The following is a 20,792-nucleotide window of genomic DNA, read 5'->3' on the forward strand; positions in this document are numbered from 1 at the left end:
GGGCTCTACAAGTGAGGTGAGTAGATGTCACTGCAGTGCTCAGTCATATAAAACCACAGCTGCCTCATTTGAAACCACACAGGGAAGGATCAATACCATTAGCTTCAGTTGAGTTATCTTGTTGACATATTTGACCCTAAATGGTTGCCTAGAACACACAGGGGTGACCACTTGTGGAGAATAACAAAACATCAGAGGATCATAAGTAAATTTTTATTTTGTCTTTCCCTGGGAAGTGGCTACCTGGTAATGATATGCTGCAAGTAGTATATACCCACAGCAAATTACCATCTAAAAAGCAGCATTGGTCTTGTGAATTAGCAGGGCATCTGAGGCAGAACGCCTACAAAGATATCACTGAGATGACAGGGCTCAAACGCTACTGTGCTCAAAAATCCCCTCAATCCTCTTAATTTCCCTATTTCAGGCAGAGTTCAAGATTGTGCTGTTTTCCAACCCAAGCCTTTTTTCACTTCGGTTGCTGCCAAGCAAGCGACCCAGCAGCCTATCGGCATGCCAACAGCTGTGCGGGGGCTGGCAGAGGAAGCTCGTTTGCATACGTACAGTCACACATGCAACCACGTCCAGAAATCTGCTCTTGCGCAGCCCTTTGTATCATGACACGAAGGAAATGTCTACACTGAGGTTTTTCTGAAGACAACCACAAGCAAGCAAGCTCTGTTAATCGCTGTTATGTCCTACTTCAGACGAGCTGTTTCTGCTGCAGGATGGACCACCAGCCACGTCCAGCCCCAGTCCTGCAGATGGGCCACTTGTAGGGTGGCACACGTTTCCTGCTGTCAAGGCAGGTTCCCAGTGACTCTTGTTCAATAAAACTCAACTTCAGCAAAGGATGGCGTTAGAGGGCTCTGTGGTGCCTGTCCTCTGTATTCGGGGCTCTCATATTCCTGTTACCAGGTTCAGTGGGTGCCTGCCGGGTGGGTGTTGCGTCAGCCCATTCCAACAGCGGCTCAGCAGCCCCTAAGCCGACGCTCCTTTACTCCCGTTTCAGCCATGATCCCCAACACAGCTTCTGCTAACCGCGTATTTCCAACACTGCATGTCTGACAACAGATTGAAGAAGAGGACTGTTCCCCCTGCAAGCACAAAAACGCGTCTCCGGTGTCCCCATAGACACGCCGAATCCTTTGAGCGGAACCTCATAACGCCCTTTAATATCTGGAAGACGCAACGCAGCCGCTTCGCTGCAGCAGCGAGCCCCGGCCGCGGCTGGAGCCTGAGGGAGAAGCCCTCTGCCTGCCTGCCTGCCTGCCTGCTCCCACCCGCTCCTCTCGTCCCCCATCTCCGCGCGCTCAGCTCCCGTCTCCTCAGGGCTCGCCCCTCGCCTCACCCCACGGCGGGCGCAGCCCCCGCCCCACCGCCCACCCTCCCGCGCGGAGCTGCGCACGCGCAAGGCATGCTCACTGCCGGGGGGAGCGGGACGCGGTGGCGCGGCGCTGCCCGCCTCTGCTCGGCTCGGCTCGGCTGGGCTCGGCTCGGCTCGGCTCGCACCATGCGGCGGGCGGCAGCGTGCCTCCGCGCGCTGTGCCTCCTGCTCCAGCTCCGCGCCTCAGGTGAGCGGGGCGGCCGCGCACCTGTTGTGGCGGGGCCGCGGGCGGGCGGGCGGGCGCCGTTCAGCACCGCGGTCAGCGCTCGCCCGGCCGCGGCGGAGCGGGGGCTGCGAGCGTACGCGGGGAGACGGATGCGTTTATCTCCTTTTATCCCCTTTCCTCTTCTTCGGGGGGTGGAAGGGCGTTGCGATTCGGAAGGAGCGTTATGAGAAAGGGCGATTTCGGCTGCGGCGGCCGTCGCTTCGGGGCGGAGGGGGTGATAACCCTGCTGCACGCGAGCCGGAGCCCGGTACGTGCAGAGAAGTTGTGCGGCTCCGCTCCGGGCTGCTCCAGGTCCCGAGCACCGCTCCGTGCCCGGAGCATCTCAGCGCGAAGTTACGCCTCGGTATCCCCAGGATGGGAACAAAATCTGTGGTAAGGGTAGAATTAAGTTCTCAGTGAGTGAAGTGGAAGCGTTTCCCTCTTTATGGCAGCGCTGCTATTTCTCAGGTAGAAAATGGCTGTTGCAGCCCACGTTTAACTTCGCTGAAGTTTAATTAAGGGAAAGAATTAAATGCACCCCCAGCTACTACGCACCCCTTTGCTTCCGTAATTGATGCTTTTAGGAGAGATTTTTAAGATGCGAGTCGTTGGCATTGCCTTATCATGTAATCATTAAAAGTAATAATTGTGCTTCATGTCTCTTTGAATGTGGAAGCAGTGCACGTACACATATCCCACGCACAGCTGATCTGTGCTTGAAAATAGCTGTGTGTCTGGGTGCAGCTGTGAGCGGGCACCACATCCTTTTGTTTACTGTGGGCTGCAGAAGTGCTGTGCAGTGGTTACCGGTGTTTGATTGCCCTGGAATACCAGGCTGCACTTCATAAAACCTCAGGATCCTTTTTCCTTTCTGGTGAGGAAGCTCATGCTGTTATGCCTTATATTCGTGTGTGAGAGAGATTATTGAGTGAAAGGCAGGGCACGTCCTGCTATCTTTTTTAATAACAGCTGTAAGCTGCTATTAGTTTGTTCTTTTACAACATGTATTAAAGTGATCATGTGTACAAAATTAGTGTACAGCCTCTGTTTGACAGAACATGCTTACTAATCTCAGTTCATCCTCTACTAATAGTGGACTTCACATTAGTTTACATGTGCTTCATTTTTCTATCCTACTAATATCCTGCCAGAAAGACATTTATGTTCCTTACTAAGTTTAACTTGCTTTATTAACTCGCTGAGAATGCATACAAAGCTTGACCTTTAATATGAAAATGTCTCTAATAATGAGAAAAACAGAGGAAAAATAACCTACGAAAAGTTCATGTGGTGTTACTTTGTTCCCCAGGCAATCTTGGAGAGTAAGTGTTTCAGAGAAGCCAACAGGAAAGACAGACAGGAGATGCATTCAGCCTTTGCGTGCTGGGCATGGCTCCCATTGAATGCAAGAGCTGTGCTTCCTCTAGACAGGGCTGAGTGCAACTTGTTCCTGTTGAAAGTCAGTGAAGATGTCACAATAATAAAATAGTACAGCAAGCTTAAACTGCTCAGATTTCTGTTTCATCTGAATCAATTAGAAAATTTGTTTTTTCTTGGAGTACCATTATAGAGTCTTTTATGAATAGCCCAAACTTATAAATTATTGAGAATGCTTTTGCAGTTTTGGTTCATATGATATCATAAAATTCATTCCTCTGCTGCTTGTGCTCGGTCACAAATTATATCCCAAATGTCAGTTTTTGGTACCATGATGGGAGCTGTTTGACTTTTCATGTTTCATTCTGTTCTGAGGCTGACTATACATGAGGCGTGCTTCTGTGTAAGGGAACGGCAGGGACACTGTCAACAGATATTAACAAAATCTCCCTTAAAATCAAACAATGATAATAGACTTTATACAAAACATAAGCCCACAATTACTTTATCTGATACTACTGCAAAAATAAATCATTCTCTAAAATGTTTAAGTAGTGCCTTTTAGAAGTAAGTCATTGCATGCCATATTGCAAATCTGGATTGCTATGGAAAGACAATTCTGTTACAGTTGTGTCACAGTAGTTATGTATGTACCTCCAAAAAAAAAAAAAAAAAAGCAGCTTTTTCAAAAGAAAAGGTCGGAGAATTTATATGTCCTTAAAAAGGTATAATTTCACTCAATTGATTTAGGTACCAATTCCAATAAAACATGACAGCTGTGTAAGCAGCAAATTAAATCCAATTGTGCTGTTGGTGTATTGGTACACATTTTGCTGAAATTAAAGACAATTAGATGTATATCTGAAAGCAGAATTTGAGCTTTCTGCTGAATGCATCAGGTGAAGAAATCAACCTATATAAAGCTTCCTGTTGGAGGAAGACCTAAATTTGTAGCAACAGATTACAGGTCAGCATGAGTCTTTGACAGGTATTCTGCATCACGTGAGACAGTGCAAGACAGGTTATAATTTTTTTTTAGCTATGATCTAATGCATGTTCTTGCATTGAAAAATGAATGTCCCCAAAGATTACTAGAGAACAGTTTCCTTATAGAAGGATGACAGGTGGTAGCAAAAACACAAAGTGATGCATTATACTAGCTTGCAATTCGAGCTACTTGCATCGAGATTACTCAGCTAATTAACCATTTCACTTTACTTTTTAGCAAATTTCATGAGAAGAGTTAAAATGTATGGATTAAACATTCAGTCACAGTAAATAACCCAGGAAAAATAATCTAGACATGAAAGACTTTCTCATTTAACAGTGACAATATGAACCCACCACCTTCCTTATGTTAAGATCTTAACAGAGCATTTTTGCAGTATTTGTATTGAGAGAATCATAGAACATAGAATCATAGGGGTTGGAAGGGACCTCAAGAGATCATCAAGTCCAACCCCCTGCCAAAGCAGGTTCCCTACACCAGGTCGCACAGGTAGGCGTCCAGGTAGGTCTTGAATATCTCAGAGAAGATTCCACAACTCCCCTGGGCAGCCTGTGCCAGTGCTCCATCACCCTCACCATAAAGAAGTTCTTGTGCACATTCTGTGCTGCAGTTTCTGTCCATTCTCCCAAATTCTGCTTCTGGAAAAGCAAAGACTCAACAACAGGAGATTTGATTAGGTCATCTAAGACATGGTTTAACGAGCAAGGCCTTACAGTAGGTTATGAGGACTTCAGTTAACTTGTTTTGTTGTTTCACTTCATCAGTGAAGTGATACATTGACATCCTTAAGTATGGACCAGTGCATCTTTACCAGCTTTTGCAGGGGAGAATTACGTATTTCCTAGTCTTGGTCTCTCAGTAGATTCCTTCTAGAAACCTAACAGTTGAATCAAGTAAAGTCCAAGTAGGGAACAGTGGTATTTTATCTTCTTGAGGCAGTGCTTTATTACGATGAGGATTGCTTGTATTAAAACCAAAATTTCTTTAGCACAAGCTAACACTGCTCTGGGAAGAAGTCACTAGTTGCAGAACTGGGGGGGGTGGGAGGGTAGTGATATGCACAAAACATGTTCAAAATTAGGTCCCTTTCGCTTGTCTCATACTAGTGTGTGAATATTCCTAATTTCTAAATATATTCTGAGTGAATGTGAAGAATCTATTGGTTTTGAAAATGTATTTGAATTCTGCTTCATTACACTAACATAATCTAAACGCTTCTGGTACTTAGAATTGCCTTTGGTAAAAAACATACTGCTGGGCATGAGTAGGTGTTTTTACTAGAATAGACGCTTGTGCCTTTTATTAGTAGACTTATGGATAATCAAAGGGTAGTCATCAGTTTCTTTGAAAAGTTCAGCTGAGGAAAAGCAGTTTTATAGTTCAGTATCCAGATTCATTTTGAAGAGTTAGTTGGAGAGAATGTTTTACCATGTATTCTACATGTGGAAATTCTCATTATTCATAATTTTGAAAGGCATCATCTATGAGAGGATTATGTTCAGTACATCCATTAGGAAATTATTGTGGTTTGTGATCTTGGAATCTCACCATTATTCCATTTGTTGTATTATGAGAAGACTGCAACATCTCTGACAGCAAAGGCTGGTTCCAGCTTTTCCAGAGAGCAAAACAGAAGCCTTGTTTAAAAGCCATGAATTGAGCTCGTGGGAAATCTGTCTCTCTAGTCTGTCTCTATGGTTGGGGTCTTCTCCACGGAGATGTCTTGAGGCCTGTTAGTGGGGCTAAGAGGAAGGGTACAGCTCTCATTCCATGAAGCACTGTCATTGCCCTGTAGAATTTTCAGCATGACTTTGGAATATGTGCTTGGAAAAGCTTAATAAAATCTGCTCAGAAAACCTTGGTGTGATCTAGAGCAGAATTACTGCAAAAATAATAATTAAAATAAAAACCTGCCAAAACCTTAGAACCAAGTTTTACTTCTCTTTGTACCAGCTACCAACTTCCATGGATATATAATATATTTATTCACATTGTGCAGAATAAAATTCATCCACAACCTTTGCTTAGAAAATGCCAGTAATCACAAAATTAACAAATTGTTGCAGCACCTTCTTGCGCATTCTGGAAAGAAAGAGTCTAATGTGACACTATATAGTACATCAGTGCCAGGGCATATGAGTATGGTGGAATATTTAAGTGCCTTTGGGACCAATGGCTCATCTCCTAATTCACATGAGTAGACCTACTGAAAGCAAATGTCTGTAGTATCCACTTTCAATATTGACATATCAGGCAACAAGCCCATAAAGTGAGATGTAAAGTGCCTTTTTGAAAAAGATACGACTCATGCTTAATCCTAACACACTATAGCTGTGGATATTTTGAGACAGAGCACTTTTTATTTTTATTTTTTTCTAGTGGAAAGGACAAATCAGCAAAAAAAACAAAAAGCAAAAAAAATTGCAGTTGTTTCTATTCTCAGTGGAATGCTTATTAGAAAAGGAAAGAATACCTTGTAATTCTTTCTGACATACTTTTTCTCTCTCTCTTTTACACACATACTGGTGCAAGTGCACTCTCACACATGTAGAGAAAAGAAAATGTATGTATCTTTGTGTACAGGCATGCACACACTCATATGTGCATACATATTTTCTTTTGATCAAAAGTTGAACATTTTGTTCAATGGCAAATAAAAATATTATTTCAAATTTTTACGATTTTCCTGTTCTGTGTTTGCTCAGCTCTGAATTTTGGACATGCAATCGGGACTATTCCTTCCATACAAAAGGCCAGGACTTTTGACTGTTGAACGTTACTAGGAAAGCACAGACCACCTATATAGGACTGTAACCTGGCCACTCTGTAACATGGTATTGCCATTACTAGAAGTAAAAATAAAAGCTTTGTACTGAGTTTGCTAGGATTCACAATTGAGGCTTGTAAGACCTGCTCTGCATGAACTTTTTTTGACCTGAATTAGCTGTAACAGTAATTTCTTTAATTGACCAAGTCTCTTTATCTGCTTTCCTCTTGTTTGCCTTACTTTGATACAATTATAAGCATATATAGATAGCAGTAAAAAGCAGCTGTACTACGTAGAATGAGATATTTATGACTCTAACATGAACAGGTATTGTAGAGAGACATGGACCTGATTTAAGGACAGTGGCATACGGAGTGAGGATGGTATGCTTGGCAATAGAGAACCCCATGCTATCAACAACTCTGTCATAGTCAGTTAAAAGGGTGGACCATAAGCTTAACATTGTTGGTTTTAGGGGTTAAGAAAGAGAACAAAGAAATACTATCTAATGTGACACCAGATAGGAAATTAAAATGCAACTTCTCTGTTGCATATGCAACCTTGATGTTGCTGCAGGCCAATTGAAGAAAAAGAAGGTTATGAGTGCATGTTAGTGAACAAATATATTTATATATGTATGATTCTAAGAGAAAGAAAGAATAGAGGAGGAAGAAACCATTAGCATGAAGATCATGTTGCTCCTGGCAAAGGAGTCAGGTGCTGACAACTGTCCCAAACCTAATGCCAGTGTGAGAACAGCAACCTTGGGACCCAGAGAAACAGTGGAGTGGTGAGCATAACACCAGGAAAATTGATAAAAGCTAGGAAATTTCTGTGTGCTGCAAATTTTATTCTATTATTGCTATTACTGTGACTTTCTCTGTGTGTCGGCATTTAGCCTGCTTTCCTATACCAATTAGATCTAATGCTTCTTGAATTAGATATTTGTATTTTTTGCTATTGATGAGCCCTCGGCATTATTTTCATGTATGAAGTATGTTTCCTTTTTGCCCATAAACAAGACTTTGAATGGTACAAAAAAGCCAGGGATTGGTACAAAAAAAACAAAGGATCTCCTGGAAAGAGTCTAGTGGACAGCCAATGAGATGATAAAGGGCATAGAACACCACTCTTATGAGGAAAGGCTGAGAGACCTGGCTCTGTTCAGCCTTGAGAAAAGAAGACTCAGAGGGGATCTGATTCATGTCTATAAATATCTAAGGAGAGGGAGGCAAAGGGACGAGGCCGGACTCTTCTCAGCAGAGTGTGGTGATAGGATGAGGGGAAATGGCCACAAACTGATGCATAGGAAGTTCTGCACAAACGTGAGTAGGAACTTCTTCACAGTGAAGGTGATGGTGCACTGGCACAAGCTGCACAGAGAGGTAGTGGAGTCTCCTTCTCTGGAGACGTTCCAGACCCGCCTGGATGCCTACCTGTGCAACCTGGGTTAGGGAGCTGCTTTGGCAGGGGGATTGGACTTGATAATCTCTAGAGGTCACTTCCAACCCCTACAATTCTGTGATTCTGTGAAACCAGAAAACAGATCCATACTTTCTCTTTTTCAGGTTTGCCTGTTTGTCCTCATAGAAAAACTTTTGGAAGTATTTTTGGTTTGTCTGAGTAATGGTGAAGTCATTTCACAGAATCTTGTAATAGTTCTTGGCCAACTTTGCCAGTGTTAAAGAATAGTTTGCTTTTTGCTAATGCTGTATAGCCTATCCTAATGAAATTTAGATTTGATCGATGTACTACTTTGCTGACAGTAAGACATACTGTTAACTAGACAGTACAAATGCAAGGCATATTGCTTCCAGACAGCTTTTGTTTTCCTTTGTGCTTTCAACATCATTTAAAACATTTTTATTTCCCATTAGATATGTTGACTTCTCTTGATACACTAAATCTTTTCTTTTTCTTTCAGTAAGATAGATGAGAAAGGCATGAAGAAATATACGTTTGTATCTTCTGAAGTCACAGCCAAAACAATACTCCCTTGCCTGCAGAATAAGGGAAAACCTTTGTAGCCCAGGAAAAAAAAAATCCTTTAAAGCTATGGTATTGTTTATCCTGCGTCTAGAAATCACTTGTAGTTAGCATTTTCCTGAGTATGTTTGTTATCTGGACCCCTGAGGGTTAGATCCATGCTCATAAATGGCATATCATAATATCATGATATTAAGCAATTTACCACGTGTTGTAAGAGAGAGATGTATTTTTTTTCCTTCCTTTAGGCCAATATCTATTTGGCTATTACGTATAGACCAGAGAGAATTCCACCTCAGTGCATAAGAAGAGGCAGCAGTGAAATCTCCCAGCTGTAGGAACATTGGCATTATTGAAGAGAATTGATGGATGCAGAAGTACATTGGCCTGCATCTTGTAGTGATTCTGGTCAGCTGTTTCAGAAGAGATGAACCATTGTGCGAAAGGTGATTAAACGTGGAGCTTGTCCAAAGCCTGGGGACAGTCTATGTGATGTGAAGAAAGATTGAATGGGACAAAGGACTTTCCTCAGAACAGTGAGCTACAGAAAAAGGGGAAAAAAATGAATATGGAGATCAGGGTATAGAATTTATTTCTCTAAGATCAGTAACTTTTTTTCCTGAAAATGACAAGTAATTTGGCAATAGCACTAAGTACTGTAAATCAAATAGCATTTGAGTTAAATTTATCTTTGAAACCAATCAATCAATTTTCAGCACACTTTTATGAAATGTCTACACGTTTTCTACCTGTTTTTTCCTCCAATTTATAGCTTTTTAAAATGAAAATTTCAGTCTTGGAATATATCAAGATACCTATAATTATAAAGAGAATTCAATGTTACATAATGCTAGATACAGTATTAAGTGTGAATTCCAACGTTGATACGCTGTATGTCTATGTTCACTTAGGTATTTCACTTACTAATTTTTTAGAGCACAGCAGTGCTGTTGGTGAGATTGAAGTGACTGTACTACTTACAAATGGTAAATATACTATATACATCTCATTACACAACATAAAGAATTAAAGAATGTTAAATAACCTACCTTATTATGAATCTAAGTTGTTCAGATTAAAGCAAATAATAAGACTTAGAGTAATGACCACAAATTGCTTTTCCAGACATCAAGACTTTAAACACTGTTATCTTGGCTTTATCAGGAGTACAATAACTTTTATGTCCCACTGGGACTCTTCTTTACTGCTGATTTTGGACTCAAGAGATAAAGATCTGTAGACCTGTGTTATTTTTATGTCTTAGAACATTGCTGCTCTGTTACTGGCCTCTTAATGGGTCTTGGCTATCTTCATTTTTTTTTATGTGTCCACTTCAGAGAAAGTGAAGGTGTTTGGGAACTATGAGTTTGTAACAATTTTCTGGCAGATTGATTTCAAATAAAATGTAAGTTCTCTGAGGCTACTCTGGGAGTCAGGTCAGACCTGGGATTTCTCTGTTAAGCAGAAACCAGTTAGAATAGCCAAAAGTACCCACTATATCTTTCAGATTAAATTTACTATTTATTATTTATTTATTATATAGCATTCATTTCTGCCTACATAATGCACATTTGTAGTGTATGACAGGTACAGCAGCGTGAGCTATCTATTTAATATCCTTTTGATTTACCCATCTATTTTCATGAGTTACTTTTTGTGCTGCCCCCTCCCTCACTTCCAGGACAAGACTTCCAGTGTGGGGAAGATTTTTAAGAAAAAGAATAAAATTATTCTAGTTAGAGGGTGATATCAGTACTGGATACAGATCTGTCATGAAGAATGATTTTCTAAAATAGAGTTCAAACAAGGTAATCTGACTAGAATATAAAATTCACTTTAGGATCCTGTTTGCTAAGCTTATGGAAGAGACTCTTCTAGGAATTCTGTTTCTTGAGCTTTGTCTTAAGTCTCATTTTCTGAATCCCTGTGTATGTTGGTATAGCTGAAGCTTAAAAGACACCAAAATAACTTTCAGCCATCATATTGTGCTACTTTGGTTCTTCATAGTTTCTGATGTTTTCCCTGGGAGCAACAAAGATGAACTTGTTTTTGATGTGTGGATACAGAACTAGATATGGGAAGGAGAAGAGAATCCTTCTCCTTCTTAAGGGATGAAGACTAGCAAAACTTGTAGGTGATGTGTAGCAGGAGTGCTGCTGTTTCTCATGATTTATGTCTCTGAACATTGTCACCTCATTGGTGCACAATGTTTATTCTCAGAACTGAAATTTAGGAGTGTCAAGAATATTCAACAGATTAAGAAGAAGCCAGAGGTTCTGCCAGAGGATCAGTGGTGGCCTGCTGCCAAGGTCACTTGAGGCATGGTTAGTTTTCTGTGAGACAAAGTCTGATCTTGTTTAGAGCATCATCCACAGTCTACTGAGATCAATGAAGCTTTCACACTGGGCACTATGAATGCATGTAACCTACTTAAATTATTAGGGCTGTGTTGCCTTCTCAGAAAATCAAATTCAGCCCAGTGATTTTCTTGGAACATGTTTGAACTTGTGCTGTCAGCTGGTAAAAATAGATTTGTGTGAGTGCAGAGAGTATGTTGTGTAATTAGACTCGTTCATTTCTGCAGGATGGGCCACTACCAAATATATTTTGCAGTTCATCTTGAGAAACTGCTGCGGTGGATTATGTACTGAATCTGCTGCAGTGATCTGTGTTGATGCCATGATTTTAACATAATGGAAGATAATCTGTTGGGTTTTAGTGAGAAATGGTGCTACTGCTATAAAACATTCTGAGATCTGAGAGCAGGTGAGCTTTTTGGAGGACTCCTTGAACTATTCACATATCAAAAATAAGACAACCATTCAGTTTTTCTGAATTTAATCAGGATTGGCTTTGAAATCATACTTGGGATTAATCTTAATATTATTCAGAGAAGAATTTTTGACAATCATTGCACTTCCTGCTCAGTTCAGTCAAAATAGATGAAAGGAAAGGAGACTTTGGCATATGGAAGTGAGGAAGATATGTAAAATGAAGAATTCCTGGAGAAATACAGGAATTTTGATTCCCTCAGAAACAAAGGAGTAGTAATGAAAGAAGCTAAGAGAAACCACAGAAACAAAATGTGTTTGTAGTTCTATTGCTGAATGTTACATTTGCTTACTTTTGGAATGTTGATTGCCTATGGTAGAGACATGAATAAAAAATCTAGTAAAGAGGTGACTATGAGAAGTGCTGATGTTCCCTTGTTTTCACTTTGTTTTTCATACAGCTCTGTAAATTGCTAAGACCAGCCCTCAGAATTTTATCAATGAATCCAAGCCTCGAAAAGCTGAATGAGAACCCAGAAAGCTTAACAAGCTCTGGAATTCAGCTATATTTAAGACCATACTCTATAAATTCTCTCTCTCTTTCTTTTTCCTGCTCTCAAACATCTTCCAAATACAACTTGACAACAGTTGTATATATATGTGATCTCAGTGGTCATCTAGAAATTGCCAGCACTTGTGTTTACCATTTAAAAGAGTAGCCTTGGGTTTAGCATTCTGCTTTAATTTGGGAAGATTTTTAAGTGTACGGTAGAATACATGATTCTGTGTTCTGTCTTCTTCCTATTGATTTTCTGCTCATGTATGTTATGAATTGCCTCACTGGCTACTGACATGGACACACTCTGACAGACAACGCAGTTCCCAATGATGCATAGCAATACTATATCACAGATAAGATATCGTCCTTGATTTTCCTAACTGAAATTTCATGAGGAAATTAGGTCAACAGAATGTAATTACCTACACTGAAATCTCCTAAGGGCACCGGGTAGAGCTGTGCAAATGGCTGATTATTTTGATTTGCTTACAGAAGAAAAAAAAAAAAATCAAGGGCAAAAATCAGTCTGAATAGAACAAAATGATTTCTTGTTCAACCTGAATTGAAACATATAGTTGGTTTGGAGCTGTTCTTCACAGCTCATTAAGAGAATTAAAGACATGTTCATGTATTTATTTATTTTAACTGAATAACAGAGGATCAGTTCAACATTCTCATTAATTCCAACAGCTTCTGAGGAGGAAAGTCCAAGATGAGCAGGGCAGGGTTAACTTCGCTTAGAACAGAAAGTCCCTTTGTACAGCACTGTGTTTCTTAAAGCACTCATCCAGGACATGACTAATTCAGTTTCAGTTACTTTTTATCTCTAAAGAAGCTGATTCTTGCCTATTTTTCTGCTCAGAGAGACAGCCTGTCTTCCCGGCTAGCAGCTCAACTGGGTTCCTGTAGCTGCTCTGTTTGTCACAAAGGAACTTAAGATTCACCAGGCTACACCCACAAAATAATAATAATCATTATTTCATTTAAAAAGGCATCATTAGGAAGTAATTTAACTATCAAAATAAAATGTTTTGTTTTATTAATGCACAGTCAATTTAAAGCATGTAATCTGCAGGAGTTCTTTGTATGCAAGATTTAAGTACACATACTTCTATACCCTGTACAGAGAGCTAGGAGCTCTGTTGTCTGGCCAGGGAATGCTTGCCTATAGGATGTGTCGTAGCAAGAGTTGGCACAGGGGACAGTAAGACCACTGATTTAACAAGCATCTGTGTTAAGGAGAGCACAGATCTCTGTTTCAAGTACTCTTCAAGTAGTTTCCTCACTGACTACTTATGCCACAGGTATGTTATTTCTTTGTGATGATAAGATTCCCGGCACTCTTCTTTTATGTATCAGCTAAGTGTGCAAAGACCCATGGTTATTCCCTTGGTCTTCCTTTGGCCTAGTGAATCTTAGTCGTTTTGTCCTGACCATTGGAGCAGCCTAAGGGTTCAGGGTGGAGAGCATTCCCTGTGTTCCAGAGCAGCTTCCTGGTTACTGGGATATCTGATGGCAGCAGCATGGAAGGTTTGGTGAGTGACAGCCTCCTTCCATTACACAAAGGGAGATGTAACGGAGATGAATATATGCTCTGTATGCTGTTGCCTAGTGATGAGGTGGTAAATACCTCCTGTCATGAAGACTGTGAAGTCAGCTTTAGCTGACATACTCACGGAGTTTAGAAATTTCTACAATTAATGGCAGCTGACCAGGTAATGCAGAAGTATGTTTTTGGACTCAGGCATCTTAGTTGTACTTTTCCTCTCTTTCTTTACACATTTAAGTCTGATTTTTGTATCTAGTTTTTGACTTTTTTTTCCCTCAGTCCCTATGTATGAAAGATGATCACAGCAATTTGAGCATTTGTCATTACTAGATGATTACATGTATTAGAAAGTGGACTGCATGTGCTTCGATACTGAAGTCTACAACGACACAGAAGTTGGACTTGGGTCAGCATCTGTTCTCCTGCATATCATTTGTGGAATGAAGCTTTGACCAGAAGAATAAATAAGTTTTGAAAAAACTCTATAAAATAAATTTAAGAATGTAATACATTTAATATACTTAGTAGACTCTGTGGTGTTGTTAAGATATTACTGTAGAAATTGCATTTAAAGAAATTCTTGTATTTCTCGAATAATCTTTCAAAATCTCGTAGAACCCAAAGATCTCATCAGATTTCCCAAATCACCTACAGAATACCGAAGAGAGACCTTCTAAATTTATTCTTTTCTTTCCTCAGGCTGCTTTTCTGGAGACAACGACCACTTTTTGACAATTCATCAGCGAAAGAGTGGGAAACCTGTCTTCATTTATCACCATGTGCAGAGTCTGGAAAAAAGTCTGGATACAGACAGTTATAAGAATTCCAAACAACATTTCCATTCTTCTTCCCATACCAAAATAAACAAGCTGCACCCTGCAATAGTTGTTAAGTCAACTTTCCCCAGACCTGCCTACGACCCATCCCTCAATCTGTTAGCTATGACAGGTCAAGACTTGGAAGTAGAAAATCTTCCCATTCCTGCGACAAACGTGATTGTTGTGGTAAGTGCCTTTTTCAGGTTTCTGGAGTTGTTTTGTGCTTGTAGACAAATACAGACACAGATTTTAAAGCTGTGTATCCAAAGTTCATATTCTTCTTCCTGGGTGATTATCTACTTATAAATAATTACCACACATCTTGACACTCTTCACTTTAGCAGAACTTGCATTCGTATGACCTCACTGTGATCAACAGAAATCTGATGAATCAATGCAAAATATAGCGTCTCTGAACTTCTTTTTCTCAGATGCCTTTAATCCTCTTATCTTGATAGGTATTTTACCTACTTTCACTGGATGGTTTTTAAGTTTATTCTGTATAGGGCACAAGAAACTGTAAAGGGAAGAGTTCTACAGAGGCAGGGAGATTTTAAAAGGCTGACAAAAAAAGTTTCATTCACTTCCATTTTTCTAGCAGTTTCACCATTATGCTTACAAGCTGTTTTGAAAGGAAGTCTGTTTATTGTAAAAATTAAGGATTATGTTTTTGTTAGTACAAGGCACATGTGTTCCTTCTGGAGGATATTGTCTGGGACCCTCCTTGTTCAGTTACCTGTGTGATCATGCCCATTTTTAGAAAGCTGATGGCATAATTTCTTCCTGTAGCAGAGATAATGCCAGTGGAACCATACACTGATGCCACCCTGCTCCATCTTCATCTTTCATGCCAGGAGCAGGACAATGTCAGTAGAACTGTCTTCTGTGGAGAGTGTATCAGATTCTGTGTGCATTCTGCATGGCACTGCTCTGCCTCATCCTGGTGCATGTTAGCCCTTCCTGATTACAAAGAAAAGCGTTGGGCTTATCCTTCTACTTCTGAGGGAGGAACTACCATTCATAATGGCTCACTCACTCATTACAGTTAACTAATAAAGATTATACTGAAAGAATGTGACTAATTACAGTCAGCAGCTATTTGCCTAATTCTGTAAACTGCTCTTCTCAAAAGATGTTAGATTAAAAAATAATGGCTTTTGCAAACAAGGAAAGAAGACAGGCTGTGCAGCACTGGGAGATGTTAGTGCAGGAAGTATTTCAGAGCTGACAGAGTTCCATTGGTTGTTGGTACTTTTGGAGATCTGCCCTCCTGAACACACCAAGTAGATTTCTGTAGAACATGCTGAGGTTATTGGAATGCAGTAAGTGCTAGCTAATAGTAAAAAAACACTATCAAGAAACTGTTTTCAGAGTGGCTGATGTTGGCAGGGCCCCAGCCTGGCCACCAGAGCAGAGTGCCCAGGGTCATGTCCAGGTGGCTTCTGAAGATCTCCAGGGAGGTGACTCCTCATCCTCAGGGCAGTCTGTACCAGTGCTCTGTCACTCCACAGCATGGAAGTGCTGCCTGGTATTCAGAGGGAATCTACTGTACTACTTCTACCCATTGCCTCTTGTCCTGTCACTGAGCAACAAGAAGAGCCTGGTTCTGCTTTGAATGCTTCCTTCGCAGCTCAACCTGGCCTCAGAAAGCTATGTTCTGTGCTTATGTGCATCCCTTTTGACTAAGGTCTCCTAAATTGAGATAAATGGCAAGCATAATCAGGAATAGGTTTAGTTATATGCAAATGTTCTACCACAGTCCATTTCAGAGCAAAATGAGGCACTGACAGACTCACTTCAATGGGGTCATATCAGCTGTCCACACCAAAGCGGAATGGTATTGATCTGGAGGATATGCCAAACTTGTCACAGCCTGCAAGACCAGCTCCAAAGTGAAAGTCCCTGCTCTCTTTTCCCATAGCAAGCATTGTTTCACCCCCTGTGAAGATAGAATCCAAAAAAAGCGAAGAATTCAGAATATACATAACCTCTTGTTTTTTTATTTTTCTTTTTTTTATCTTTATACGACACTGTTACATGATCAGCTATATTAGCCGAGCTTTGCATGAATTAGGAGACTCACAGTCCTCAACTTCGAATGCAAAAATCTTGCAAAATATTCTGGGACTACCCTGGTTCTACCTGACTGCCTGTGCCTGCATCAAAACCTAAATGATGCAGATTCCCAATTGGCAGTCAGATTAAAAAAAAAAAAAAGATGTATTAAATCTACATTAAGTTCTCATTAAGCAACCTCAGTCTCAAGCTTTGCTACTGCATTTGTGGGATGGAACACCTGCTCTGATACCTTCTGCTCTAGCTGAGAACCATATGTACTTTAAGGGGGAAGTAACAACATGAGCTGATTGTAACATGAAAGCTGTTTGTTGCTGAGATCTTGAACTATTTCTAGGTGTGTTCAAGGACAGTGTTTATTGTTTGGTTTAAATGCCATCCTTTAAAAATAAGGCTTTTTGGGAGAGTATGTTTTAATGCAAAGAGCAACCTGGGCAGCTCAGTAATCGCACAATAAACAAATTTTGAAGGTGTCTCTCTCCAAAGGACAGATGTCCCACAGCAGGGTGGTTGCTATCATCCAAGTGCAGTCCTCTTTCTTCCAGGCCTCTGCACTTGGACGTTTGGCTTCTCCCCCACAAATTTCATGTTAAGTAGATTGTACTCTTAATTCTGTTGCCAAGGGAGTCTGTTTTGTTTTGAATGCATGCATGTTGTTCATTCTTTGTTTTGAATGAGCACTTGCTGCTTGTTGCTGCTTTTTGGTTTTTATTATGTAGGACAAGTGGCAGCATTTGTGTTTTTTTTTTTTGCCCTGGCTGACCGTTCTTGTTCCAGCCTGAAGCAATGTTATTGGTTGCTCAACTTGAAAGGGCAATTGCTGGTGTTAATGTTTCCTGTAATCCAGTTACATGACTAGTGCACACAGTGATTTAGTATGAAAGCCTGCAAGGGGAATTATTTTTTTAAATAAATCAGTGCTGTTGCAGCTCTGCAGAGTGGGGGAAAAGGAATTCAATCTAATTTCAGTGACTTGAGATCCATTTTCTCCATGATGGAGCTGGAAAGGTAGAGTGAATGGATGACTAATGTACAACAATTACAAGGTTACATTTTGTGCTAAGAAGGAGGCCATCTGACAAGCAAGATGTTGCCAATGCACAGAAGGGTGCTGTGCAGCCAAGAATTCTGCAGGTGTTGTGTTGAAAATCAATGTTTTGTGACTCTACCAGTAAAGAGCAGGTGTTAAGAACTAATATTGCTGAACCTAGGAATACTGTAGTTGTTTGCTGGAGTGAGGAAGAAGAGGAATTTATTTTCTGGGAGTAAGTTTTCTATAGCTGAGGACTTTCTGTCACATTACTCAATATCACTCTCTTCTTTATTTCCTCTTTTTTCTCTCTTTGGTGATCAGGTTCTGTTGTGAAAAGTGAGGACAACTGAGATCACTTTGAAGCATCTTGGATATTTTATCAATGTCTTTATGTGTAGCCACACATTCTTTTTATCTGTCTTTCAGGAGTACAAAAGACCACTCATCTAAAAATTGCATGGTTAATATAAGACATTATTTAACAGCTTGGTAATACTTAAGATTTTATATTTTTGTGGGTTTTGTTTGAATCTCAGAAATGATGTATGTTAGAGAGTTAGTAATGTAATTAACAAATTATCCAAAAAGGTTAGTGTTTATTTCAAGTATTCCCAGTACTGTATATGAGCACCATCAATGTCAAGGCAGTACGCAGAGATCATAAGTAATATGTAGATAAACACTTAATATTAAAAATATTGCTTCTTTTTGCAAACAAAACAAAACCACACAACTAAACATATGTAGATACGAGGGCTGTTCTGAAAGTAATGCCTCCTATTTTATGATATTGGCCCATGATGTCAGAGGTGAATGTCAGTGGTACAGCAGCAGTGGCTGAACCTGTTGAACTTTCCCACCAATATTCCATTACATTGGAAATGAATATGAAGCATTACTTTCAGAGTGATCTAAGTGCATATATAGTTAGGGCTGAACTTGACAGGAAAACAGAAGGACTTGTAATAAAAATTAAATAAATAAAAGCTATTACTAATATATCACTTCATGGAGGTGCTGGAGAATCATCATTTGTAACCTGGTGTAGCTTGTCTAAAGTCTCTCTCAAAATCACAAGTATGTTGTGATAATATAGGACTGAGCTTCTCAGATGCATTCTTCATTTGTACACATTTCAGAAATATAAAGCTAATGAACTTGCTGACTACATTTTTTCCCTTCACCCTTTGCTACTACTCAGCACTATCATGTCTAAATACAGAAATCTTTATCTCTGTGTTTGTTGCTTATAGATGTGATAGTGTTGTGTGATAAGCTAAAATTCAGTGCATCTCTTCAGTTACATTTGGTTTACATGAATGATTTAATTACATGTTCTCTCAGCTGATGTCAGTAGGACATAAGATGCACAGACAGCCATACAGAGCTTCTCTTTCCATTTGCCTGGCTTTCTGTGTAAAGCTGAATTTCTTGTAGCTGCAGCTCTGTCATACAATTAGATCAATTTTGTCCTCAGTGTTTGAACCTTCTGCCTTCAAACAAGCTTCAAATGTGAAAGTGTTTCAGGTGCTGAGGTTGGATTCAAAGGAACAAAGCACAGGAATGTAAGTATCTATAAATCCACATATGAGCTAGCCTATTGGTAGGCTGTTAATTTGTCTAGCACTATTCTAATCAACTTCTGCATGATTAGGAAGTTAGTATTGGTGGGGAACCACGTCCTGTAGTCAGACTATGGACACCTATGTAAGCTCTTACTTCCTTAGTGACACAGTTTTACATGTCTGTGTTTATTCCTCCATCAGTTCCCTGTTTTCTTATGCATCAGGTTTAACTATTGACATCAAAGACCAGGAACTCAGTTACCTTATTTGTTCCTGTATTTTATTTCAATTTTCCCAGCATCTTCTCCTTCTGGAAATATCTATTTTTCTAATTATGTGTACTTTTGACAGTTTTTGGCTTCCACATTGCCTGTTCCATCCTTGTTTCTCTAGTAACAAACAGAACGTCTTGCTGTATCTTCCTTCATGACTTTTTCTTGATGCAAGCCTTGCTACTTTGAAGATTGGTCAAAGGGAACCAGACCACAAAATGTCATTTTTTCTTATAATTAAAACTACTTCTGACTGGCTTTGTTGGAATGCCACTAGAACTGTAGGAGAATCTGATTAAAAAATAAGAAAAAGAAAAAGGGATCATTCAATCCTTCCATTAATTTTTGGTCCTAAACTATTTACCCTGTAGGTGCATTTTTATGTTTTAGGAGGCTACAAACCAAAAGTAAATCTTAATTTGGGGAGTTTGGGGCACAAAGGGAGAAAGGAATAGGTGATGGCTGGGGATGATTTTACTATGGAACAGTTTCTGAAACCAAGTGTTGTGTTACTGTTGCTCGTGACCTGTCAGCCTTTCATCATGTGCTGTGTGACACACTATACTGTGTGACCAACTAATTACAGTTAGGAAGTGTCAGTGGTTTGTGGGACGGTTTAACCCGGTACTGTGACAACTGAGGCAGGGGACTCAAGGGCCACAAAACGAGGAAGGGGAAGGGAAAAAGGGAAAAAAAGGAGAAGGGAGATGGGCCTAGGAACAAAACAGTGGCAATGAGGAGGAAAGCTAATTTACTAAATAAGATATCAGAAAGCAAAATAACACAATATAATACAATATAATTGGAATTGAGGCTAAACGAATCAAATAAAATGAGCAAGAGAGAATGTCCGATAAACCAAGGGCCTTAGGCTAACGCTGAAGGCAGATGGCTGCAACAAACACCCACTGCTGAGCTCGATCCCAAAGGGAAGAGGGACGGTCCTGTGACCGCAGACAGTTTTTATCTTTCCCTCTGGGCGGAAACACATAAAAATACAAAGCATCACACAGTCCTCTGGGGAATGTAGTTCTTCTCTTCTGAGACAGGTGTACCCAGAACTATCGATGATCCACGGAGCTAGAGCATTAACTCTTTAACTCCCAATACACTACGTTATGTTATGATGTGGAAAATCAGAAATATAACAAAAATCATAAAACCATGACAGGAATTTATTCTGAATGTTAATTTTATGTTCCTACTTCACACAGTATGGCAATGTCCTTATTTTCACTGGGATAGATGTGGATATGTGTATACATAGTTCTCTCAGCACTTAGATGCAATTATATTAGCTATACTATATTTTCATAATGTAAGTTACTAAAGAGCTGCTTTCTGAATACTGTTTGAACACGTGATCTCAGCCTTGACTGTGTCAAACTCCATAAGTAATTTCAATTAGAATCTAGGAA

At 40.0% G+C, this 20,792-nt stretch overlaps 1 protein-coding gene across 1 annotated transcript in view; it reads left to right on the forward strand.

Annotated features, from left to right (window-relative positions):
* The first annotated feature begins 1,417 nt into the window (after positions 1-1,417).
* Positions 1,418-20,792, forward strand: part of PTPRR (protein tyrosine phosphatase receptor type R) — a 145,262-nt gene continuing 125,887 nt past the window's right edge. Inside the window, exons 1-2 of the mRNA XM_065743306.1 lie at positions 1,418-1,574; positions 14,310-14,614. Of these exons, the coding sequence (XP_065599378.1) occupies positions 1,418-1,574; positions 14,310-14,614 (462 nt within the window). The remainder of the gene's footprint in view (positions 1,575-14,309; positions 14,615-20,792) is intronic.

Source organism: Cyrtonyx montezumae, unplaced genomic scaffold (assembly GCF_038088225.1).
Source record: "Cyrtonyx montezumae isolate F1298 unplaced genomic scaffold, pur_monq_1.0 scaffold_3, whole genome shotgun sequence".
NCBI lineage: Eukaryota > Metazoa > Chordata > Aves > Galliformes > Odontophoridae > Cyrtonyx > Cyrtonyx montezumae.